The sequence below is a fragment of the Podarcis erhardii genome, assembly GCF_964252035.2.
Source record: "Podarcis erhardii genome assembly, chromosome: 11".
Lineage (NCBI taxonomy): Eukaryota > Metazoa > Chordata > Lepidosauria > Squamata > Lacertidae > Podarcis > Podarcis erhardii.
Window position 1 is genome coordinate 44,977,097 of NC_138501.1, and position 26,742 is coordinate 45,003,838.

Genomic DNA, 26,742 nt, shown 5'->3' on the forward strand with positions numbered 1-26,742 from the left:
TATAATTATGCATTAGAAGAACTTCCTTATCTCTTTCCTGAATCTTCTAACATGCAGCTTCATTGGCTGTCCATGAGTTCTGTACTTATGAATTTGTCTATCTTGATAATCTTGGTATCATTTGCCCAGCAATCTGTAATACTCAGATGAAGAGTTGGTGGGGTTTTTGTTTGTTTTTTTTTGGTTAGACAAGTATGTGGGCATATTCTGCTTGTTCACTTGGAATGTCATTCCTCTGCATAAACTGCAGCTTTCCACTGAGATGGTAAACTTGCACATTGCCAGCAGGTGACTAGATGCTCCTTTACTCATAATGTAGTATAAACACTGACAACTGGGAAACACTGGCCTGTGAGCGCTACACTTGGAGAACAGCCTTTACCAAAGGTGTCATGGGCTTTGAAGACACTCAAACTCAGGATGCAAGGGAGAAATGTGCTAAGAGGAAGGCACGCTTGGCAAATCCACACCGTGATCAACTCCCACCCGGAAACCAATGTCCCCACTGTGGAAGGACGTGTGGATCCAGAATTGGCCTCCACAGTCACTTACGGACTCATTCTTAAAACCGTGTTTATGGAATACAATTTTACTCAGCTATGAGTGATTGCCAAAGAAGACGACTCATACATCAATAACCTCAAAATGAGTTTATTGCAGTGCAGTCTATATGGTGCTGCCCTTAAGGCTGGTTCAAAAGCTGCAGGTACTACAGAATGCAGCAGCATGGCTGCATATTATGTGCATTTAACATTATTATTTCACTATATGCATGTAAAATAACAAGTGCATCTTTTTTTAAAAAAAGTTATCCTTTTTGTGCTCTTTTTGTTGTTGATGAAGATGCATTGTGGCCACCCTATCAGCATGCCTTCCTGTCTCTTGCTATTGTTATCTTTCCATTTTTTCTTCTTGGGTTGCAAATGGGAAGCCATTTGTTTTGTTGGTGGGGGATGATATAAAATAGTGAAGATTCATTATAGCTGCAGTTGTTATTTACCTTGGAGTGAGCTTCTTTGATTGGTTGTTGGTCCAGCATTTTCCTTACAACTTTGATCAGTTCTTCCTGGAAAGTCAAGGTAACTGCCATTCCTCCATTCAGAGGTATATCAGTTCAGAAATTCTGCCTTGCCAAATAAAAGCTCAGTTAGGAATTGTGTCCTTTAAAGTTGTCTGTCCTCCTTCTAAAACCACAGATTCATTGGAAGGGACCCCAAGGGTCATCTAGTCCCAAGGCTCACCTGTGGCTCTTATCACATCGATACACTTTCTGTTCTGTTTTGTTGTTGAGCAAATATTCAGAATTCCTCCAAAATACTATCTTGTGTCAGCCGTGTGACTCATTGTTCCAGAGACACAAGACAGGTCTCATCCACTCTGATGACACCTTCTATGACTGTTGCCTTCTTGTTCGTCATTAAAGAGGACACAAAATTGTTGATTAAGTGTGATAACTGGAGGGTGTGCCCAGGTGGCGACAGTAATATCCCGGGATGAGAAAACATACCTGGAGCTTGTAGGTGACAGTATTTGGGCTTGGACTAGTGTTTTAAATAGCAGCTGTCTCGGGTTTGGGGATTTCCCCCCCCACCCTACCCTCTTCTGTCCTATAAAAGAAAATGGTTAATGGCGAAGCCAGTGCATCCATAGGATGAATGGACCATGTTTCAGCCTTTACCCTTGGACTTGAGTCACTGCAATGGTTCTTGGATATTGCCATGTTGCCACTCTCACTGGCAAAGCCTCATTCCAGGAAGAGAATCTGCAATGTGTAGAGCTGTTTCCTCTAATAGGAAGCTAGTGTAGCATAGTGGTTAAAAAGCTATCTGCTCTATGAATGGGAAAGCCCAGGGTTTAAATCTTCTGCCACAAATTCACTCAGGCCAGCGTGGTGCAGTGATTTTGGTGCTGGAGAAGTTCTGGTGAGAGATCCAGGTGCAATTCTGAACTCAGCTGTGATGCTCCTAGGGCAACCATGGGTCAGATGCTAGATCTCTCAGGCAAACCTACCGGTAACTCAAAGAGATTAAAAAATGGGAGGTTAAAAATGGGAGTGATAATCCAGCAACTTCTGGGGAGTACATTGGCTGTATAGACCATTGTGTGTTAGACAAATAGTTTAAGGTAGTTTTATCATGATCCCAAAGAGATGAGAGATCTGATGCAGAGGTGGACAATTGTGAGGCATTGAGGGCCAAGCTAGGAGGACCTGTTGTCCATCCTTTTCTCACATCTCTCTTGGGTTTTTTTACCTTTCAGTTCCTTCCATCTCTCAACTTTTATTGGAACTCTTGCTCACAGGATAACTACAATCAAACAGCACTTCAGGAAAGTGTAGCGTCTCTTTCAACATGACCTGTGCAAATACAAGTATGTAATGACACTAACTTTGGGGGGATGAAAACTCTTTAGGCTTCAAGCAAAGTGGGAGGAATTTGGGTCAAGAGAAATGCCCTAATTTGAAGACACTTGAAAACCTACCTTATTAGAGGTCAAAAAATGTGGGTCCTTGTCCTATGTAACTGCCCAGCACTGGTACCTTTCTGTCACATGACCTTCCACATCACCAAAGTTGGTCTGCCCATTGGGTCAGAGACTTCAGATTTTCACCCAGAGAGTTATGCGCACCTGATTCTTGTTTGCCAGGCCACAATAGCTGGTCTGTCATGAAGCCAATACAGTGGTACCTTGGGTGACATACGGTTCAGGTTACAGACTCCATTAACCCAGAAATATTACCTTGGCTTAAGAACTTTGCTTCAGGATGAGAACAGAAATTGTGCTCCAGTGGCATGGTGGCAGCAGGAGGCCCCATTAGCTAAAGTGGTGCTTCAGGTTAAGACCAGTTCCAGGTTAAGAACAGACCTCCAGAACGAATTAAGTTCTTAACCCGAGGTACCAGTGTATACAATTACCTCTGCTGCTCTCAGCTGCTCTCCCTCTTTATGGTTCTTTATCCTCAAACTGGTCATGAGATGGACAACCCTTCCAACAGAGGACTGTCCCTTTAAAGCTGGAAATCTGGCTGTCCTACAGCTGCTTCTCTCGCTCTCTCATACTGCCTGCCACCCACATCTGTTCACCTAATTACTACCCCTTGCTCTGCCTGGCCCCAACCTGCTGCATGCCATAACTGCCATAGCACTGAGTGCCCAGCAAAGGATTCGGTGTGCAACTGAGATTTACGTGAAACCATCTTTTGCAAAAACTTGCTGTGTTTTGCACACTCTTTCTGTTGCAGAGCCCTTAGCCCACATATTTTCCAGCTTTCCTCATCTTCCATCACAGCTCGCAAATTGCTTTAAAAATTCTCAGGATGGCAAAATCCATGCCAGACCTTAGACTTTGTATTTGCACAATGATCTAGTAAATATACACATAACCCTGTGATGTGACCCTCTCTACTTTCCTCCTCCTTTGTTATATTCCGTTTTAAATTTTAAAGCGGCAAGCATGTAAAGGTTACAATGCTGATGGATTTGAGAGATAGACATGTAGGCATGATATTTGTTCATCAAACACTGGATGTCACCATTGTACCACACAAACATCACTGATATCAAGAGTTAAGGGATGGGACAGCTCCCATTCGGTTCATGCCAGTATTCTTATAGAATCATAGAATCATAGAGTTGGAAGAGACCACAAGGGCCATCGAGTCCAACCCCCTGCCAAGCAGGAAACACCATCAGAGCACTCCTGACATATGTGGAATAGAATTCTGCCTCTTTCTCTTCCTTCCAGCCAAGATAATATTGGTCCCCCTCCACTGTGCATAGAAATCTGAACTTAATATTAATGCTCTTCTGTGAGCAGACTTGATTTCAAAGCTGCTACCGCGGGTCACATTGGATACAGAGTCTGCTATCTGCAGAAACTGGGGCTGCATCAGATGTTCGTTAATTTCAAATTCATTTTAAAATAGGGATAATCAATGCAATCAAACAAATTATCAGAAAAAACTAGGCTTACTTGAACATTAGGGACGTGGGTGGCACTGTGGGTTAAACCACAGAGCCTAGGACTTGCCGATCAGAAGGTCGGCGGTTCAAATCCCCGCGACTGGGTGAGCTCCCGTTGCTCGGTCCCAGCTCCTGCCAACCTAGCAGTTTGAAAGCCCGTCAAAGTGCAAGTAGATAAATACGGTAGGTACCGCTCTGGCAGGAAGGTAAACAGTGTTTCTGTGGTTTGCCACAGAAGCGGCTTAGTCATGCTGGCCACATGACCCGGAAGCTTTATGCTGGCTCCTTTGGCCAATAAAGTTAGATGAGCGCTACAACCCCAGAGTTGTCTGCGACTGGACCTAATGGTCAGGGGTCCCTTTACCTTTACTTGAACATTTGTGTGAGTTCAGTCTTCTCTGTAGCAACCTTCTCTGCCCTCACTTTCCTCCCATTCATTTGCCTTCACTGACATTCAAAGTGACCCATGTAACCTTGCTTGTGGGTGTACATGATATCATCACCTCTGATGTCCCATCATGACATTATCTGGCATCACCAGTTAAGCATCACCTGGCTGAGATGTTATATATAATACCAGTGGCCAGGGAATTTTTGTGTGTGTGCAAGTGTATATTGTTAGGGATCTGTAATCTTTTTTTTTTTTTTTTTTTTTTTTGTAAGGAAGCGAACTTGGGAGATGCTCCTGCTGTTAGATGGTGTTGTAAAAATGTATTGCATTCTTGTCCTGCAAAATATAAATGTTTGATGTTGTCCTTTAAAATGTGCATATCCACACTGTCAGGGTAAAGGATGTCTTTGTTTCTCGTTTCATATTCATGTTGCTTTCTAATGTGTTTTCTGGATGTACATAAAAAATGGAATGAACACAAAAGCCTGAAAAGAGATGATAGCCTTTTCAGAGAGCTGATGGCAATTCAAAAAAGTTTGCTGATCTTGATCTTTGAACACTGCACAGGCTTCACTTTTGCTTCTGGCAGACAACTTTGCATGGTGTTGGTTTTCTTTGCATAGTTTCAAAGACCTCCAAAACAGCAGGCCACATGCAGGGCCGGATTTAGGTCTGATGAGGCCCTAAGCTACTGAAGGTAATGGGGCCCTTTATATGTCCAGCTGTCCTTTGTCAACAGCAAATTCTTGCTGTTTTTTTGTTGAATATATGCTATATGGTAATTTATGGACCTAATAGGTATCTAAAGCCATTTGCACATAACAAAATATGTATTTTATCAAAGTACGTCCAGTTATTTTTTTCCTTTAATTTTTTTGGGGGGGCGTCAAGAGAGTGGTGCCCCAAGCAATAGCTTGTTTAGCTTACACATAAATCCGGCACTGGCCACCATGGCAGAATAAAGCAATAGCACTTGGCTCCACTGGTTTCTGTGACTCAAGTCTAGTGTTATAAAAGGGAGTGAGTTCATGGCTGATTTGCGTGTAATCTAGGTTATCTAGGTAACATTACTGAGCAGTTCTATAGCACAAATGGAAAACCTGAAAGATTGCAATGAACTTCCCACTGTAAGATCAATAAACTTCAGCCAGCCTGGCCAAGGAGGTTCAGATAATCTGATGTTGTTTATTAAATTTGTGTACAGCCCTTTAGCTGTTGATCTCAGGGCAGTTCATACGATTAAAAAAAAATCTAATGTAGAGGATCTATAATCTAGAGCAGGGTTTCTTCAGCTGTTGTGGGACTTCCCATCATCCCGAGCAAGCAGGACCAGTGGTCAGGGATGATGGAAATTGTAGTCCCAAAACAGCTGGAGACCCTGATCTAGAGCAGTGTTTCTTAACCAAAGCCCCCCAGGATATTCCAAGGGTGGCTACAGGTGAAATTATATAATGCATATAGTTATAAAAATTATAAATAAAACATGTTCTATTTACAAACAAAATAGTTACCTTTCCACTGGTAGGATAGGGGGGCCACAGAAAGGAAACAAGGTCAGAAGGGGGCCATGGTCGGAAAAAGGTTGAGAAACACTGATCTAGAGGATACCAGGCTGGGGAAGCCTGATGAAAATGCTCCAGCCTGAATTTTTGCATTTCTAACTTGGAATACGGTTAGCCAGCCCAAGTTACTTTGGAAGATCCAGGAGTATCGTTGGACTATGTTGAGCCTAAACCATTAAACTTTTTTAAGTCAAAGCCCCCATGAAGTTTGGGAGTCAACATGGTTAATGTCTTATATTGGTGCATGATAAGCTCCCAGTGACCCACCGTCGTCATGATTCACTTTGAAGTACCCAGATTTCCAGGGTTACCTGTTGCAATGTCCATTTTTTCATCATGTCCCTATTAAGTCCACTGGTTTGAACCATTGCCATGTTTAATAAGTCTTTTTAATCAATGCTTGCGATCTTTGGATACAGGTCACCCAAAAACCCGGATAATGACTACCACTCTAGTGGTGACACGCCATGTTTTGAGAGAGGACAGGGGCACAGAGGGGAATTTTCTCCTGTATGGATCCACTGCATCTGAGGTGACTGAAGAAACTGAATATATCAAACAGGTACAATGTTTCACATGAGTGTATTAACGCTACCTTATGCAGAGCCACAGCGCTCTTCCATCTAGCCCTGGAGTAGCCAACGTGGCGCTCTCTCCAGATATTGTTGAGCTACTTTGTCCATTATCCCTGACCTTTTACCAGACTGACAAGAGCTGATAGGCTAGCTCAAGGGCAGCCAACATGGTGCTTCTCAGATCTTGTTGGACTACAATGCCTGTCTGCAGACATAAAGAACTTAAGGAGAGCCTATTGAATCAGGCCAGAGGCCTTTCTAGTCCAGCATTCTGTTCTCACAGTGGCCAACGAGATGCCCATGAATATCTCACAAGCATGCCACAAATGCAGCAGAATTCTGGACCGCTTTGACTGGACGAGACTGTCCATGATCTCTGAGAATGGATCTCTCTCAGCCCTGTTTGAATTTCATTGTAGATGCTGGGCATTGAGCTCTACCACTGAGCTCTGCCATTTGGATATAGCTATAAATGAATTGACGTTTTAAAGCAAATGTCTTGAATTATGGGTTTTTGCTCTGGCTCTGGTGTGGGTAGCTCATGCTTGGCAGCAGCTGAGGGACTATTGGGCGATTGTCCTAAAAAAGCTCAAAAGCTTTTCGTGTCCAGATTTTTACCTCTTGAAATATGGCAACTCTATCCAAAAAAGAAAACTGAAGCTTAAAAAAAATGATATTAAGGCCACTTTTTGATATGGTATATGAGGTTTGGTGAAACTTTTGAACTGCGTTTCTTTTTGATCCATGGTGCAGTCCTATGTATGTCTACGTAGAGGTAAGCTCCATCGTGCCGAATAGGGCTTTACTACCAGATAAGCATGTAGAGAGGATTGCTGCCTTCGATTTCTAAGAACAGAACATCAAGGATGTGACTCCTTTTGCTTTCCTCTTGCAGATTAGGTCGACGCTAGCAAAAGTTCAGCCTCTGCTGTGTAGAAATGACTCAAGTCATGGTGTTGGAAACATCATGCTGGATTCAAAGGTTTGGAAGACTTTTTGTGCTTAAAATGTATATTACAATGGCTACGTTGTGTTTGGTTACCTTGCAGTGTGCCCTCTCTGCAGAGCAGTGGTGGGGAACCTCAGGCCTGGGCTCCAGATGTGTCCCTCCAGGCTTTTTTGTCTGGCCATTGTGTTTATCCTCCCACTGCAGGCCACATTGATCACTGGCCATCCTTGAATGCTTCCGCTTGGCTGGAATGTGCTCTTGAATTCTGGTAATACCTCTTGAAGGACAGACACAGAGAATCGTAGAATTGTAGGAATTGGAAGGAACTCCAAGGATCATCCCGTTCAGCCCCCTCCAATGCAGGGATTTTAACTAGATCATACATGATAGATGACCATCCAACCTCTGCTTACAAACCTTCACTAAGAGCCAGTGTGGTGTAGTGGTTAAGAGCAGTAGACTCATAATCTGGTGAACCGGTGTTCGCTTCCCCGCTCCTCCACATGCAGCTGCTGGGTGACCTTAGGCCAGTCACACTTCTCTGAAGTCTCTCAGCCCCACTCACCTCACAGAGTGTTTGTTGTGGGGTAGGAAGGGAAAAGAGAATGTTAGCCGCTTTGAGACTCCTTCGGGTAGTGATAAAGCGGGATATCAAATCCAAACTCTTCTTCTCCTTCTCCAAGGAAGAAGAGTCCACCACCTTTCAAAGGAGTCTGTTCCACTGACAAGCAGCTCCTTTATACACATGCCACTTACAAGGGAGACACACCTGTTGCTCCACTAACTTTTGCCTCTAGCCCTGCCTGCCACTGGCATGTGGCCCTGGGAGGGTTGGCTCAGAGGGGAGTGCAGCCCTTGGCTGAATCAGATCCTCACCCCTGTTGTAGGTGCTTGCTGAATGATGTCCACTCTTGGCTCCCACAAGAACTTGTGCAGATTTTGAGCAACACGGCTGGTTCTGCCACACTGGGCACTGGGGGGCATCGCAACATAGTGAAATGAGCAGAATGGAAATTGACAGGCAGGGGTGCCAAATTTTGACCTTGCACAGGGTGCCTCTGAAATTTTGAAATCCGAAGTCTGCCATTGTGGGAAGGGCCATTGGCAGAGCATCTGACTTGCTTGCAGAAGTTCCCAAGGTCCATCCCCAGCATCTTCCATTATTTCTAGGAGAGGCTCCCTGCCTGAAACCCTGGAGAGTCACAGCCAACCAGTGTAGACAAGGCTGAGCTGGATGGACCAATGGTCCAATTCAGTATAAGTCAACTTCCTGTGTTTTCAGGAATCTTCCCTGCAGGTTTCTGAAATGGCAGGACTTGCCAATTGTCCCGAAAAGCTGATGCTAGAGGATCAGGCTGCTTGTTAACCAGGAGGTCGTGGGCCTCTCGGAGCACAAGGCAAGATGAATGTTCACCAAGAATGTTAGGGAATTACGTGTGGCTTTTCGCTGTCTACCGCCGCTGATCTGCAAGCCTAGGCAGAATGGCTTTGCTGCCTGACGCAGAGTTCCAAGCGCTAATTAATCTTGCAGGCAGAGAATATCTTCCTGGGGGAATCAAAAGCTGTTATTTATCAGGTCTGTTGTGCTAATGCTTTCAAATATGAAACCCCAGGGAGCTGAGCAAATAGAACATGATTTTTTATTGTTATGGTGTGTGTGTGTGTGTGTGTGTGTGTGTGTGTGTGTGTGTGTAATATAAACACTCTTGGGTCTCACTTCAATGTGGAGATGAGGACAGGGCAAGAACCTTCGGCTTGCAGAAATGCCAATGATGCCTGTCTGCCAGAAGCTACTTGTCCAATTGCCTCCATGTTAATATCACAGGAAGCTGATGTATACAAGGTCAGATGGCTTTTCCATCTGGTCCAGTATTGCTTACTCCAACTTGCAGCCACTCCCCCTCGGTCTCAAGCAGAAGACACTGCTATCCTTTCTTTTTAACTAGGGATGCCAACAAACATAGAGTCTAGAACCTTCTGCCTGCAAAGCACATGCTCCTACTGAGTTGTGACCCTCTCTGTGTTAATTAGGGTGACTTGCGTGGCGAGTTCCTGCCCCCCCCCCCAGTGGAAATAAAGACACATGACACAATTATTAAGGTTAATGGGCTAAATAAGGCCACAACTTTATTGGTTACAGGTGATGAGCGGTATGCTGGTAGGCGGGAAAAGAGGGAGATCCCTGGCTGCGCCTGCGTTAAATAGGGCAGGCCACACCCCCAGAGCCAGCTGATTGGCTGGCCAGGGGGTGACGTGGCTGGGGATTCCCCCAATCGCGCGGGGGCCATGACGCCCACAATCCTACCTCCTCTGCAAGGCGGAAGTGGCTTTACAAACATTCTAACACCCCCCTTGGATTTTGGGGTTCTGATACATTTTGGTTCTGGACCTTTTGTGTTCTGGACATTTTGTGTCCAGAGTGACACGATGCATTGAGCATGAACACAACTTTGTTCAAACCACAGAATGTGAGCAGTTTCCCTACAGTTTTTAGTTCCTTCCACCCCCTTTATAGGTTGCTAGCTGCCTTGTACCTGACACAGTTCAGGAACTCTAAGAAAGCAGAAAAATCAGTGCGGCTTTGAAATCAGTGGTAAACAGCTGTGCAGTTTTGAAAGATGCAGCCTGCCATCTTTATTCAAAATGGTGCCCAGTTGTATCCAACGATAGACAAAAACTTGCTCCTTGATTTCAGGAACCATTATTTGGTCTTGATAGCTTACCAGGTGCCCAAATGCATAGTGGGCAAACAAACAACTTTCCAAAACACACATCTATAGTTAGTGGAGCACTCGGGCTTTATATGTTCCTTGGTTAAATCTCAGTTTGGAAAACAATCGCGAAGTGCTAGTGCAATCACATTAAGGTTCCCTTTGTTGTTGTTGTGCTTTAATAAACATATGAGCTTATGCACATCCATAACCAGTAGAAGCAAAGCAGATGCGAAGTGAAAACGACAGCATATGTTAATTCTGAATCCAATTAATCTGAAGCAGAATGAGTCCGCAGAATGATAATGAAATGAAATAATGAAATTTGACCATCATTAACATGATTTCATATTAGCCATATTCTGAAGGATCTGAATTGCGACCTGATCACAACGCCCTCTCCTCCAGCTACAAGGAGACAGTGGAAAAGACGAACAAAGCAGAACAGGAACTGTCACGCGTGAATAAAGAAAACGAAATTTTAAAGATGAAGGTGTGTCCATGTAAAATAAGTACTTCTGTGTCCTTGCCTACAATCTCATTTATGTTTCAGCTTAGTTCTGCAAAACACTTTTGGTTCCTTGTTGGTTTTGAAATTGAGAGGACTAGAATATGCAGACAGCTGAAGTGTCAAACCTGTTTCTGGAGCAGAGCACTTCAGACTGTGGCAGGGAGATTGCACGTTTGAATGCTTTGCAGTGTAAAATACATCTTGCATATGAAAAGCTAGACCGTGGGAAGAAACATTCAAGGTCAATGCTTCACTTGTTTACTTAGAATCTGTATCCCACACTTCATCATGGATGATCTCAGGGTGTGTAAGGACAATTTAAAATACAATAGAGAGAAGGGGTGGATAAACAAAGCAGTCAAAATAGCTCATTTGCCAGAGTGTAGTTCATATAGATGTATAGTAATACTGGGTCCCGCTTGAACTACTGCAATGTGCTCTATGTGGGGCTACCTTTGAAGGTGACTCAGAAACTACAACTAATCCAGAATGTGGCAACTAGTCTAGTGACTGGGAGCCGCCAATGGGACCATATAACACCAGTCCTAAAGGATCTACTCTGGCTCCCAGTACATTTCTGACCACAATTCAAAGTGTTGGTGCTGACCTTTAAAGCCTTAAATGGCCTTGGCCCTGTGTACCTGAAGAAGCGTCTCCACCCACATCATACACTGAGGTCCAGCTCCAAGGGCCTTCTGGTGGTTCCCTCACTGCGAGAAGTGAGGTTACAGGGAACCAGGCAGAGGGTTTTCTCGGTAGTGGTACCTGCCCTGTGCAATGCCCTCCCATCAGATGTCAAGGAAATAAACACCTATCTGACTTTTAGAAGACATCTGAAGGCAGTCCTGTATCAGGAATTTTTTTTTATGTTTGATGTTTTATTATGCTTTTATATTGGTTAGAAGCTGGCCAGAGTGGCTGGGGCAACCTAGGACTCAGCTGCAAATATAATGTTTTAAGTGCATTATACAAATGTGTCACCAGATGGCGATGGTGAGCTAATGGCAAATTCAATATATATTCTTAAAAAAAACTTTTTAAAGCATTTTCACAGTGTTTTTTTAAATATATGTGTAGATTCCACCCCATACAGATGTGCAGGGTACAAAAATATTATTATTATTATTATTATTATTATTATTATTATTATTATTATTTTATTTAAAATGCTGGAAAGAAATGAAAGAATTCAGCTAGTGCCAATAGATAGAGATTGTTGGCACTTTCTACATCTGGGGGATGGGGTTTGAAGGTGAGGAGGGCATTGGGGTTTGAAGGTGAGGGGGGCACTGGAGGGTCATAAACGCTCTGACTTCACTTAGTGATAGCATTGCCAAGAGGAGTGGGGAAGTGGCACTTGCAGACCAAAACCGAGATACGTAATCTCCTTTCTTGTGTGCTGGTTTTGCACATGCTGGTACATCTACATTTTTTTCTTGTGGGCGAGCATTTAATCATGCGATTTTTCCTCACCGCCACGGCAGTTTGTAATGGTACAATCCAGGAACATCTGGCCACTGGTTGGCCACTGTGAGAACAAAATGTTGGACAAGATGGGCCTTTGATGAGCCAGAATGGGCTTGTCTCATGTTCTCATGGACGGCAGTGGAAGCAACCCTATCAAGAGTTCGCATAAGCTGCTGGCCCCTGGCCTTGAATGTGCAAGGAATGGTGTACTGTGTTAGCTTGGTGGTGTCTGGAGCCAAGTGTGAGGCTCTGTGTTGAAACTCAAGATTGCTGTGGAGCATAATGGACATGCCTGCAGAATATTAGAAGTAAACACACGGTAGGGACTGGGCTTTTTAAAGCTTGCTTGCTTGGCACCCCCACCCCCAAACCAATGCTAGTGTTGCCACCCTTTTAACTTAAAGCCCCAGCTGTTTTTTGATAGCAGGTCTGGGGGGAAGGTGGGCACACTCTTCCTAGTTGCTTGGCAACCACCGGATGCAATTGAACAAGTCTTTCATGTGTTTACTGGACAGCCTGGGCTTTCTGCAGAGCAGAACAGATGAATTTAAGGTGAAAGGGGAGGGCAGGGAGTCAAAGCAGCTGTACAACCAAGAGAGTATTACGTGGGAGGAAGGTAAAAAATAAAAATAAACATCAAGGCAGTCTAAATTTCCCACCGTGACAACAATGAAATTCTCCTGCCCGGCCTCGCCCTCTCAGTTAGTCTCCATACTCCATAGCTGCCAGCAGAGGTGCCCCGCAAGACGAATGCCTCGCAAGACGAAAAACTCGCTAGACGAAAGAGTTTTCCATTTTTTGAGTCGTTCCGCAAGACGAATTTCCCTATGGGCTTGCTTCGCAAGACGAAACGTCTTGCGAGTTCTTGCGAGTTTTTTTCCTTTTTCTTAAAGCTGCTAAGCCGCTAAGCCGCTAATAGCCGCTAATCCGCTAATAGCCGTGCTTCGCAAGACGAAAAGACCTCAAGATGAAGAGACTCGTGGAACGGATTAATTTCGTCTTGCGAGGCACCACTGTACTTGGATATTTTATCCATTTTGTTGCAATTTAAAGTATGCTTGCCACATTTTGAGTCAGCTGCTCTTCAAGAGCCGCCTGCATGCACATATATACAGAGATGGATGTGTGCACAACAGTCTGTGAGTGTGCATGACTGTGCGTGCACACCCACCCACCCACCCACACAGAGAGAATGTTAACAAGAAGTTTCAGTTGTCTAGATTAGGGCTGCCCATATGTCCAGACTTTCCCTGACATTACCAGAATTTCAAAGGCGGATTTGACATTCGGGGGGAATTTCCAAAAGGTGGTTTCCTTAAAATATATATATATATATATATATATATATTTGGGGGTGTCCTGGTTTTTACTTTTTGAAATATGGCAACCCTAGTCTAGATGAATATAGGAGTGTAGACTCTCTTCCTATTGTCTCTCTTCCACTTTGGCTGCCACCTGGTGGTGGTAGCCAACTATTGCACCTAAGAATACCTTTAAGCTTCCGGGTGCTAAGCAGAGATGACAAAGGATCTGATGCTGTCCTCTAGTAGAAACACTTTCCTAAGATACTAAGTTGTATCCCATGGTTGCATGAGGTTAAGGCAGCTCATGCAACTGATCTTTCCCTTCCCTCCCCCAGTATCCTCAAAAGACCTGTTCCAAAATTTGAGAGTGGCCTCCTGAACAGAAGTGGGTTGTCCTGTCAGAGGGGTGGGGGATCACCTGGAACTGAGGCAGGCCTCTTGCGTCCACAGTGTTCCTGCTCCAATATTCTTCCCTCAGCATGTTTCCAGGCAAATGCCTGAACAGAAATACAGTTTCCCATCTGTTCCATGCCCATGCAAAGGACTTAGGTGTCTTGGGGAACAGAGATAACCCAGAGTCCCTCACAGATGAGACACGGCAGAGGTGGAGAAGCTCCAGCCCATGTACCAAATTCGGCCTGTGAGGCCATTTTCCCAAGACGTGTCCAGATACCCAACTTGTGGCAGGAGGTTTGAGGCAGGTAACAACATGACAGAATCAGCTGGGTGACCATGTTCCTCATGGGGCACTTGATCACATAACCACAGAAAGCAAGTTTCAAACCCCCCTTTCCTTTGATTTTTAAGGCAGTGTTTTAACCTGGTATGCTGTCTAGCAATGGTTTGGAATATTACAGGGGTTTTGCTTGCTTGTTTCATCTTAATATACCCATTTTACACATGCATCTATTTTACACTACTGCCATCCACCCCGACTTGTTGGAACTGGATGGTCAACAACATCCTAGATGAATAATTTGTGTATATTGGTCGTCTCCAGCTTGACGCTTTGAGAGCAGCAGGTGTGGAGTCTATGAAGAACATGTCGCATAAGCTCCAGGAGGACTACAACAAGCGCTCAGAAGAGCTCAAGAAAAGGCACGAAGGGGCTATACACGTAATGAAGGTATGATCTTGCATGGTCATCAGTGACTGCCAGCTGCTTTGAATAGGTAGTGAGAAAGGAGTTGGTAGCACAGCACCCATGAGTTCAGATTTAGCACTAAAGAGCAGGTTTTCTGGAGAAAGCAGCAGGTCAAAGGCAAAACTAGAAAATACCAGACAAGTGGAAGTGTGGGCGAGGCCTGGGTGTTGTTCAGAACCAGGGATCGTCATTGTTTAATGCCCAACCAACTGCGATTTGTAACCAAAGTTTGCTCTTGGCTTACCTATCGCGCTTTGTTCAAGCAAAACATACCAGGATTCCCAATTCAGACATAACACTAAGCCAGATATTGCGGTTCGTTTGCCCTGGAGATGAGCAAAACTGCACAGATGGTTGCTTTCAAAGTAAACCATTACTTGTGGTTGATTGTAATGTGTGAAACAAACTGAAGTCAGTTGCCTGTGGACCTCTGAGCATCACTTCCTCCTCTCATACCGCAGGCCCGCAAGCTTGAGCAAGAACAAAAGTTGCAGCAAAGCACGGACCACCTCAGTCAGCTGAACGTGAAACTGCATGAGAAGTATGTCCAGATTGAAGAACTGGAGAAACGGGTGCAAAGGATGGAAGAGGTGAGATTCTGTTTCATCAGTTATGTGTGCAGGCTGCTCATTCTGCAAGAGCACAGACAAATCCTACCACCACCACAATCCCTTCAAAACATGTAACTGGTATTAGAAGTTTCTTAGGAGTCGTAGATTCCAAAAAAACAAACATACAACCCCCCTCCCAACTTTTTTGGACTGAAAGCATGTGAGTAGTGCTTGATGAAATAATGCAAGGCAGAAAAGTAGCAATGAATGGCCCTTCCCTCTCCCGGCATGACTAGCTGCTACTGTGACAAGAACAGAGGACAACACAGGATAAATAATTTCATTGATTGAATTCATATCCCAACCTTCCTCCACAAGGAGATCCTCAGGAGGCAAAGACACCTATTTTTTTTTTTTTTTTTGAAGCATTCTAAAACAATTTAAACTCCAAAGCTCACTGGTTGACCATGGGCTAGTCATCATCTCTTAGCCTAATCTACCTCACAGGGTTTTTTGTAAGCATGAAAGAGGAGGAGAACAATTTGCACCACCTTGAGATCCTTGGAAGATTAAGGTGGTATGTAAATGTAAATAATGAAAACAACAACAACAAGTGTTAGAGTTAAAAATGTCTAAAAAGTATATCAGGAATGATAGGAGTCAGAGTTAAGCTTCAGGTTCCCCACCTCTGTTCTGGATGTACGTTTTCCTCTTAACTAAAGGTGCATGTGCAGCTGTTTGCCTTTTTAACCAGTAAAGCTGTAGATTGTTGCTTGAGCATTACGTCTGTATTATTAATACTTTTAATTGAGGACAGCAGGTTGGACAAACTATTGCTGGGGAAAGGGGTTGTGTGTGTGTTTCCCCCCCTAAGAATCTGATTATTGTTCTCTGCCTGTTAAATATATTTCTCTGCACCAGTGAATATGCAATTTTCGCAACGGAAATGGAAAACTACAAATATTTGCAAGTTTCCCGGTTGTGGGAGGATTCTTGCACAGCCCTCAGCTTGTGTCTGCAGGTGCTCTACGATGGGGAATGCTGTGTGAGGGCTGAGAATCTGTTTTCTAACAAGAGTGCAAATAGGAGCCTTTAATTTGCTTTTTTAAAAATCTTGCTGCTCCATTGGTAATTAGTAGAAGGAAGCCCATTTATGAGAGAGCTTTGGAGCTTACAAACGCCTACCATTCTCATTCTTTGTCATCGTTCAAGCACGCTGGCAAAACCCTTTCGCAGAATCCTTCCAGCACTGCCAGCGAACAATCACCACCTCCTTCATAGTAAATAGTGATTAGCAATGAGAAGTGATTGCAACGAACATATTACTTAAAATCCAAGCATCGCCATCTGTTCTGTTATTAACTTGGAAGTCAATGGGATCACATTCCTTTAATAGAGTCTCAGCCAAGGAGTCAGATTGAGAAGACTTTTAAATGTGAAATAATTAAATGTGTAGTGCTTTGCTACAGTTCTGAAGGCTTCTTCCCAATGGAAAATAGTAGAGGAAAACTGGCGAGCCTATTATGAAGTCGTCAGGTGGTCTTTCTGCTGGTAATAATCTCATTCAACTAATCTTCCCTGCTTTGCAACTGCTAGGAGAGATTTGCTGAGCGAGGTAACAGCCCAGCATATATTTCTTTCTTCATATTTATTGTGTATTTATTTCATTTACACCCTAACTTCTTACAATAGAACTCTCCCTGCAAGACACTCTATTTTGCCACTGAATGTTTGAGATGATGGCTCCTTCACCATATATATATATAAATGTCCAGTAGCACCTTAGAGATCAACTAACTTTGTTCTTGGTATAAGCTTTCATGTGCATGCACACTTCTTCAGATACCTGGAGAAAGTATGGCATAGTTTCATTGCATATTCAGTAGGCTAGGTGGATTGTAGAGGGTTTGTAATTCTAAGACCCTTAGGTATAATGTCCAGGTTCTTGCATTTAGTCAGAAAGAGATATCAGTCTGTACCTGTGCAAGTTTCTTTGTGAGGTTGATGGACTTCCATTTCATGCGGCTCAACAAGGTGCCTTCCATGGCTCTAGATTCAGGTAGGCAGCCGTGTTGGTCTGACACAGTCGAAATATATAAAAAATAATAAAATGTCCAGTAGCACCTTAGAAACCAACTAAGTTTTTTCTTGGTATAAGCTTTTGTGTGCATGCAAGTGACTCTTAACCATAGTTGACCTGCTGGGCTGGGTTCGAACATATATCCAAGCCATCTTTTAATAAACCTTGGGTTAGTGTTATGTGCTAAGCAGGTGGTTCATTCGGATCTAGCTAGAGGCATATGTACAGAGTCATTATGCCTTTAGTTGCTGACTCAGTTCATAAGTGTAGCCCTGGGCAGATCTTCTGCAATAATTCTCAGCATTGTGGGGGAGGGGGCTTGCTGCATTATGCTGCAGTTGAATTCCGACCATTACATAAAATGAAAGCAGAAATAGGAAATGCAAAGTGATTAAAGCTTTGACAACCTTCCGTTCTTAGAAACCCTGAAACTTCTTTATTCATAAAAAACACACAATATTGCCTCGAGTGTGAGAGCCTTGTGACTTTGCTGTTTCCTAGGAGAAGAAAACACTGAAAGAAAAAAAACGTTGTTTAAAGAAGAAACTACATGAGATGATGTCGAACGCTGAAGATACCTCAAGGTTTGCACATGACTTAAAAAACAAACCCCTTCTATGAGCATTTCTTTAGCTTTTGAATAGCAAAGACAGTACAAACTTTGCAATAATAGTGAAACATTATATTTTGTGCGTGTTGGGCCCTTGCCTAAAAATAGGCCAGGCATCTATAAAAACACAAGGAGAGACCTGCTGGATGAGGCCAAAGGCTCGTCATAGTCCAGGATCCTGTGCTCAGAGTGGCCAAGAAGATGATTAAGGGTAGTGCTATTTTTCTAAAAAAGGAGGTGCTGGAACTCGCCATGAATACCTCCATCTCTTATAATGGCAATGGTGCCCACTGGAGAGATGCCGGAACTGAGTTCTAGCAAGTTCCAGCTGAAAAAAAGCCCTGCTTATGGGAAGCTCACAAGCAAGACTTGAATGTAACAGCACCCGTCTCACTTTGTGATTCCTAGCCATAATGTTCATGAAGATTTTATGTAGATTGCCGCACCTTTGTTAACCTTCAGTTTTCTACCCTGTAGTGCTTTTCCAACATGCAAACCCCCCTTACTTTCCCTTCTTCTCTCTACCAGCTGTGTGAAAGTTCAGACAGAGATTTCGACACTTCAGGAGCAAATTAGCCACTTGGAGCACATGATCCATTCACAGCACCAAAGCTTACACGGTGTGATTCAACAGGTTAGAGCCTTCTAATCATACCCTGGTAGCAAACTGGTCCTCCGGGTGTGGATCTCTAGGCAGCTAAACCAACACAACAAAATACACACACAAAAGTGGGAAATATTGGTGGATCTGGAAAATCCTCAAGGTTTGCAGGTGAACAAAAAATATTTTTGTGGGGGGGGGACCTTTCTCATAGGGGAAAATCCCCCCAAGTGAGAAATAAGGATTCTCGCTGGCCATGGAATGCTGGCTGACTGTTGGGGGACAATAGAAAACCACAACAGAGGGGCGAAGGAATGGAGTATCCCTTTGAAGGGTATGTACATTTTGTTGCGGAGGATCCCACATCTTTGATTTGTCAGAGAACAATATCACTTCCTGTTTACTTGGGAAGACTTGCAGAAACCGTTCATTCCAGATTTTTATTTAACTTACCGGTAGTTTGGCCAATAGGTCACCATGGCCAAGAAGACTGCATTTATCTCAGCGCTAAGAAAGGCTTGCTTAAATGGAGTTTGATTGGTTTTGATAGCTGGTGGCTACTTGAATGTACTCTATCTGTTTAGATGAGGTCTGGAGAGGAACATTTTGTCACTTTGATTATAGCCAGTGAAGTCTGAGTTTTTCAGCTGACTGGCAAGCATGGATCTATTTGCTGTGGAGACAATTGATGGCACTGGCCCAATCCCCGTTGCTCAAAATGCCCTTAGTCATCACTGCCGTTGTCTTCTTAATTAATATATTTATTAAATTTGTATGCTGCCCTCCATCTGAATAATACAGGGTGGTTCACGACATAACAATACAAAATGAAAACATAAAATACATAATAAAAGCAAGAACAAAATCAAAAGCAGACCAATAACACCCCCTCCCACAAACACAGTTTCTGACAGTCTATATATTTTAATGTTACAACGACACATTTAAAAGCACGGAATGGCTAGCTTGTGGTTCTAATTGCCGTACAGAGTCCACATTTAGTTTAGCTGCATTTGGAGCAGGGGAAAAATAAGGGGTCATTGGATTACACGGGTGGAAACTCAGCCAAATGTATTTAAATCTACATTCAAATATTGCACATATTGCAAAGACAACACAACCCTACAAGTACTCATGTCATGTACTCTCTACTCTTCAGAAAGTTGACAGTGTAGAAATCTACCCCAGTCATATACTCATAGAAGTGAGGAACCACAAAACAGTGCTTCATTCGCACATCACTTTAAACCATAGTTAATATTAACTATGGATTAAAGGCGATGGTGTGTAGTGTGCTGATGCACGCTTGCTAAAATCCTGGGCACTTTGGTCCTTCTCTGCTCCTGCTGCTATGCTGCTGGGAAATAAGCCATGGTTTGACAGAGGCTTTCCTTGAACCAAGTTTAACTATGGTTTAAACTTTAAGTATATATGTGGTTTAAAGTGACGTGCAAACCAGGCTACTCTCATAGCTCTGTGGATGTGATATAACAAAACTGCATCCGGTATGTTTTGTTACTAGTTGTATTTCTCCAATTTTCTTTTCTTTTTAGATTGAAGAACTGAACAACGAACTGAAACATCAAGATGAAAGAATAGAAGGGCTGAAAGAAAAGATTGAGATACTCCAAGCAAAGGTAAAGAAATTACTGTGTGTGAGTGTTTATGGTAATGTTGTGGTCCTATTCTATAAAATCTACAGTTGCTTTTTCTTGCACAACTGAGAGCGGTTCTCCTCATTAAGCAGGCCAAGTAATTTTGAACAGTAGAACTTCAAACCATTGCAGTGGAACTGTATTTTTGATGCTCCCTCGTAGAGAAAGTTCAGAGCAACTGGTAAATTAGCACATTGGTGCAAAAGCTGTGTTAAACTTTCCTGGGTTTCTATAGTACAGTGGTACCTTGGGTTAAGTACTTAATTTGTTCCGGAGGTCCGTACTTAACCTGAAACTGTTCTTAACCTGAAGCACCACTTTAGCTAATGGGGCCTCCGCTGCCGCCACGCCACCAGAGCACGATTTCTGTTCTCATCCTGAAGCAAAGTTCTTAACCTGAAGCACTATTTCTGGGTTAGCGGAGTCTGTAACCTGAAGCGTATGTAACCTGAAGCGTATGTAACCCGAGGTACCACTGTACATGAAATTCTGAATCAGTGGAGTTTTAAGAGTTTTGCTATAGGCAAACAGACGGTCCAGCTCTTTGTTCCTCTAACTGGGTTTGTAGCATCTCAAATATTGCAGGGGTGCTGGAGCGTTACTGAAACTTAACAGTTCCGACAATCAGAATTTCCTCCTTCCTGGTAGCACCCCATTTCGTTGTTAACACTATGCAAAATGATCTTCCCTGAGATGCTTGCCTGGTGCCTTTGTTACACATCTTTAGGCGCTAGGCAAAAGCATTCCCCTTCTCCCAGGCTTTTGGCTAATTAAACAATCTATGGCCTTTCAAACTGTGGAGGGTATTGTTTTCATTTGTTGCCATGCTATGGATTTCTGTATTTTTATATTGTAAACTTCCCTGTGATCCTCAGATGTAGGGCAGTAAAGTGGTACCTCCGGTTACAAACGGGATCCGTTCTGGAGGCCCGACCGTATCCCAAAAACTTCATAACCGGAGGCACCCTTCTGCGCATGCATGCGAAGCAAAACCTGGAAATATACACTTCCAGGTTTGCTGCGGCCATAACCCGAAGATTCTATAACCTGGAGGTTACGCGGCACGAGGTACCACTGTATAGAAATTTAATAAATAAAATTATTATTATCATTTAACCAAGCTTATTGTCTAGTTGAAAGTTTTCACTACCATTTAGATAAATGAGGTTGACCTCTGCTCTACCTGACTTAGCTTAATATTTTGCGCTCGGATGAAATAAACTATGTGTATTCTTACCTCCCACTTCCAGAACAAAGAACTAAAGTACAAAGTGGAATTCTATTCCAGCCAGTCAAGACCGAAGGCCTCTAAAGCTGTTTCAGCAAAGTAAGACTTTTTTTTAAAAAAAATTAGCAATCCAGCAGTTTTCTTGCTTTTTGTTTGGATATTTAAGCAGCAGTGTATTGGGATCACCTCAGTTCCCCTCCCCGCATCTCTCTCCTGGTCGTGAATTTCTGAGCTTTTAGAAAGGATGGAAAAAAATAATGTAAAAGAAAACATGTGGCATCGAGCATCCCCTACATCATGTTTTGTTTCTGGCACTGCAGAGACCCCTCACCACAGAAAATCAGTGCCAGCCAATATGGTCAATGGTCAAGAATGATGGGTGTTCCAGTCCAATGACAACTGGAGCGCCACATATTCTTTGTTCTCGGCATAGACCAGGAATGAAACTAGGCTTTATTTCACCTGGGTCAAATACCCAGTTTGGCGCGCACACACATACCCGACACATTTATGTACACATACAGGCTGGGAGCCTCAATGACACCGCTCTTGAGGCTTCACCCATAGCAAAAAACACAGCTAGCCCCAGGCTGCGCACCTAGTCCTGCAGGGCCACCCATTTACCCCATTCAGGACCAGGGAATTCCCCACACCCACCCACAACCTTATCCCCCAGAAATGGTACTTCTGTCTTGTCTGGATCCAACCTCAATCCATTAACTGCCATCCACCCTCCATCACTTCCAGACACTCACACAAGACATTCACTGCCATCACTGAATGGATTATATCCTTCTAAAAAGGTAAAGGGATCCCTGACCATTAGATCCAGTCGTGGCCGACTGGAGTTGTGGCGTTCATCTCACTTTACTGGCCGAGGGAGCCAGCGTACAGCTTCCGGGTCATGTGGCGAACGAGAGCAGCACATGGAAACACTGTTTACCTTCCCGCCAGAGCGGTACCTATTTATCTACTTGCGCTTGATGTGCTTTTGAACTGCTAGGTTGGCAGGAGCAGGGACCGAGCAACGGGAGCTCACCCTGTCGCAGGGATTCAAACCGCTGACCTTCTCATCAGCAAGTCCTAGGCTCTGTGGTTTAACCCACAGCGCCACCCGTGTCCCTCAAGCTAGATGTACCAGGGGTCAAATTCATTGTGAGCAGCGATGGAGCTAGCTGCTCGGGCACAATGCAAAATTGAAACTCTCTGGTGTTTTGCGCTCTATTCCGGCTGGCAACCTATTAAGTGAGGAAGCAATTCATAGCCTAGATACCAAGGGACGTTTTTCTTCACAAAGTGGCAAGATCTTTAGAAGGCAGCTGATAACATTTGTTTGCTGTCACAGTCCAAACTCAGACAGTCTGTTACTCCGCATAGGAACTCTGCAAACCCCACTGCTTATTGGCCTCGGCCAGCTATTGGAGGAAGGGTGTTTTCCTCAGTGCCATTTTGGCATGATGTGCTCTTCGGTCAAGCCATCCGAATGAAACACATGTGAAATTGCCTGCAGGCTGCCACTGAAGCTGCATGAACTCTTGATTCAATTTCAAAAGGGCAGGTAGAAATGAATGTGTGTGATAGGCCTGCCATGCTGATGGATGTTGCGTGCAAATTTACCACAGCTTTTTGGTTGCTGATTGGTTCTCAGCTGTGGCTTTCTCTGCTGAAGAAGATGCCAGCTCTTGCCTTGCGATCTGTTGTTAGTTCATCCGAGGTCCATCAAAAGGACTGCGTCTTGCCCATCCTTCTGTTCTGACTGATGCAGAGCATGTGGGTGTCTATTACAGGCCAGCCACTTGGTTTGCTCTCCTCGGTTATTAATAAGCAGTCCATCTGCTCTGCTTTCTGGAAGGCAGGGAGAGAGATTGGCTTCTAAGAACAAGGCTATAGAGAATAATGGGGAATGCTGGCATGAGATTTCTGTCCTTGGCTGCCTGTACTCTACTTCAAATTCTAAGCACCAGCAGGGATATAGGAACTTGCCTTCTACTGAGTCAAACTAGCTCAGTACCAAGAATGGAGAATCTGTGACCCTTTGGATGTTGCTGGACCACAACTCCCATCATCCCTGGTCATTGCCCGTGCTGGCTGGGAATCATGGGAGATAGAGTCCAACAACATCTGAGGGGGCTACAAGTTCCCCATCCCTGGTCTGCATTGACTGTCGGCAGCTCTCCAGAATTTCAGACCTGGGGCCTCTCCCAGCTCCAACTGAGGTGCTAGATTGAACTTGATTCAGATTCAATGCCCAGCCACGATCTGGTGTTACATCTGAATGTAGCTGCAGAGAACAGAATATTTCACAACATGTGTAACAGTTTTAGATGGTTCCAGGGCAGACCTACTACCTAGTAGCATTTCACATTTGCAAATATTCAAGGCATGTCTTTATCTCAGTAATGGTTACAACAATCCTCTGATGCCTGCATATTGCAGAAGATGCCCAAAGGCTAAGATAAGAGCGGGTTCCATAAAGCCACCCACTGAGCTTATAGCAGATGTGAGATCTGAATCAGATCTTCCTTGCTTGCTCTTCAGTCTCTTAACTCCTGTGCTAGAAATGGTGGAAGGCATTACTGAGCGTGCCTTTACTCCCAGTCACTTGCATACGTCTAAAGGTTCCTCAAAGCTACAAAGCAGGAGTGGGGAAGCTGTGACCCTCCAGATGTTGGTGGGCTACAGCTCCCATCATTCTTGACCATTGACCAGGCTGTCTGGAGATGCTGGGAGTTGGAGTCCAACATTTGGAAGGCCACATGTTCCCCATAATACTGGCCCAGAAATTCACCTTCAGAATGTCACGTTCAGGTATGGTTGGCTTGCCTTGAAAAATGAATGTAGTTGGGCAAGTTCTCTCTCCAGATAGTTCTAATAACTACTGTCCACAAAAACTAGATTCAGCTTCCATTTTCCAAGAGAGTATTCACAACTGATCACAGAATCAGAGTTGGAAGGGACCCCGAGGCTCATCTAGTCCAACCCTCTGCTATGGGGATCAGACCTGCAACCTTGGTGTTAATCAGGACCACACTCTAACCAACTGAGCTATCAAATTATTACAAGATGCTGGAGCAGGTAGATAGTTCAATTGGGTTGTACTAGCAAATCTCCCTGGGGGATGAAGCTGGACCATCTTGGTAAGCAGTCGATTGAATTAGATGGACCATTGATCTATTCTATACAGCATGATGACGGCAGTTCTTAAGGCTATTCTTAAGCTATTGACTCACTGCTGAGTACTGGCACAGGATTCATTTGCACAAAGTTATGTTTTACCCGTAGCTGGATGTATGGCTCACCTGTAATCTTCTTCTTCACCAGGCTTGATGGAAGTACACCATACACCATGATTTCCAGACGCCATAAGTGAAGCATCTCCAGGAAACACAGGTCATTTTTTTTGCAGATCCACCAGAAGGATCCCAGTTTTGTTGACTTCATTTCATGGATTACTCTTCAAAATATGATGCATAGGAGAGAGAGAGAAGTCTACCCAACCTCCGCCCTCCATCCATCACATCATGTTTGGTCTTATGTCAATGCAGATGGAACCACAGGATGGCTGTCCAATGAAAGAAGTGGAGTCAGATGTGGAGGGGGAGCTTCAGGGGAGACTGGGCAGCTTCTTATTTATTTATTTATTGACTGTAGCTCTGTGGCTATTCCCCACCAGTGACGAATGTTCACTGCCTTGACTCATTAACTCATGCAGAATAAATTTCAGAACATTATTCATGCTGCATGGAGGTCTGATGAAGCTGATCCTCACTAAGAAGAGGAAGAAGGTTATTGCATGCCCTTCACCTTGAAGTACCAGGGTGGGTTACAACAATTTAACATGCACCATAAAAACGGTTTAAAACAACTTGCCATCCCAAAAATAGGGTGGGTCCTAAAATTAAGCATCCCGAGTGTCAAGTGCCAGGAGAAAAAGGTGCATCTTCAGCATTCAGTGCAGGTGCCAGATGCCATTCTGCAAGGAGGGACTTCCACAACTTAGGGGCTGCTGCAGAGAATGTCCTCTCCTGGACCACAGATACTCTGAATTTCTGAGGGAGGTGGAACTATGAAGAGAACCTCCTCTGCTGACCTTAACACAAGAGGGTCCATCGGAAAGAAGATGTTTCAGATATTTGGACTCTAAGTTGTTTAGAGCTTTAAACGTAGGTGAGCATCTTGAACCCCAAAACTAACTGGCAACCACTGTAGCTTTTATTTTATTTTTTAAAGGGGTTTTAAATTGTGAGGCCTTGCTTCTCCCATAGTCACAGCCTTGTTGGAATCAAGCATGACTCCCAGCTTCTGCCTGCAGCCTGCTTTTTGCTCACTTCACACTCTGGCCTTTGTCCTTCTCACTACCAGCCCAATGAGGGAGGGGTCCTACCCATTTGCCCTCTGGCACAAAGCAACTTCCCTTCTTATACTAATGACCAGTAAAGGTAAAGGTAAAGGACCCCTGAAAGTTAAGTCCAGTCGCAGACGACTCTGGGGTTGCAGCGCTCATCTCACTTTACAGGCCGACGGAGCTGGCGTTTGTCTGCAGACAGTTTTCCCAGGTCATGTGGCCAGCATGACTAAGCTGTGAAACCAGAGCAGCTCATGGAAACGCCATTTACCTTCCCGCCAGAGCAGTACCTATTTAACTACTTGCACTTTGACGTGCTTTCGAACTGCTAGGTTGGCAGGAGCTGGGACCGAGCAACAGGAGCTCACCCCATCTCAGGGATTCAAACTGCCAACCTTTTGATCAGCAAGCCCAAGGCTCAGTAGTTTAGACCACAGCACCACCCATACTTAGGGCATTAACAAGAAACTTGCCTGGCTCCTTCAACAGTGTCTCTGTAGGAATTTCAGCTGGAGCTTTTCCCAGCCAGCCCTACCTTGGGACACCAGGGATTGGACCTGGGATTTTTTTATTTTTTTGCATGCAAGGCCACTCTATGATGGAGCTATGAACCTTATTCTTTATGATACAGTTCTGGTGCAGAAATCATTGTAGCTCAGTGCTATACACTCCTTTACTGAGAACAAAGCCCTAACAAGTTTGGTGGGACTGATTTCTAAGTACACACAGACTTACAGGTAGGGATGTACAAATTAACCATGCAACCCAAATTCTTTGTGTCTTAGAGAGCCAGTGGGGGCCATCACAAGTTGTGAAGGTCTGCCCAGGTTATGCTTCTCCATTGCATCTGCTGGTTCCTTACCAGCTGTGTTGCACTCTTGTCAAGAGGAAGTGATTTATTTAATTAGACTCCATTTGAAATTACAAACTGCAAAGCCTACTGGAGTGCATCTTCTCAAAAACATCCTTCATGCTGTGTCTGATGAGCTGTTCTGCTTTAACCTGACCCCCCCCCCTTTTTTTGGTCCAGGTATATGATTTAACAGCAGCATTGAAGCAAGTATAGAAGTTTGCACTTTCTGAGTCATGGATTTGA

The 26,742-nt window shown here is 44.0% G+C and overlaps 1 protein-coding gene across 5 annotated transcripts in view; it reads left to right on the forward strand.

Annotated features, from left to right (window-relative positions):
• Positions 1-25,032, forward strand: part of CCDC68 (coiled-coil domain containing 68) — a 27,092-nt gene extending 2,060 nt beyond the window's left edge. For all 5 annotated transcript variants that reach the window (XM_081881639.1, XM_081881638.1, XM_081881642.1 and 2 more), the window contains exons 2-12: positions 2,260-2,370; positions 6,335-6,477; positions 7,386-7,472; positions 10,506-10,643; positions 14,433-14,558; positions 15,038-15,166; positions 17,709-17,791; positions 18,346-18,451; positions 19,972-20,055; positions 21,324-21,400; positions 24,623-25,032. In XM_081881639.1, the coding sequence (XP_081737765.1) occupies positions 2,352-2,370; positions 6,335-6,477; positions 7,386-7,472; positions 10,506-10,643; positions 14,433-14,558; positions 15,038-15,166; positions 17,709-17,791; positions 18,346-18,451; positions 19,972-20,055; positions 21,324-21,400; positions 24,623-24,671 (1,041 nt within the window). In that variant the 5' untranslated portion in view covers positions 2,260-2,351 and the 3' untranslated portion in view covers positions 24,672-25,032. The remainder of the gene's footprint in view (positions 1-2,259; positions 2,371-6,334; positions 6,478-7,385; positions 7,473-10,505; positions 10,644-14,432; positions 14,559-15,037; positions 15,167-17,708; positions 17,792-18,345; positions 18,452-19,971; positions 20,056-21,323; positions 21,401-24,622) is intronic.
• The last annotated feature ends 1,710 nt before the right edge of the window (positions 25,033-26,742 follow it).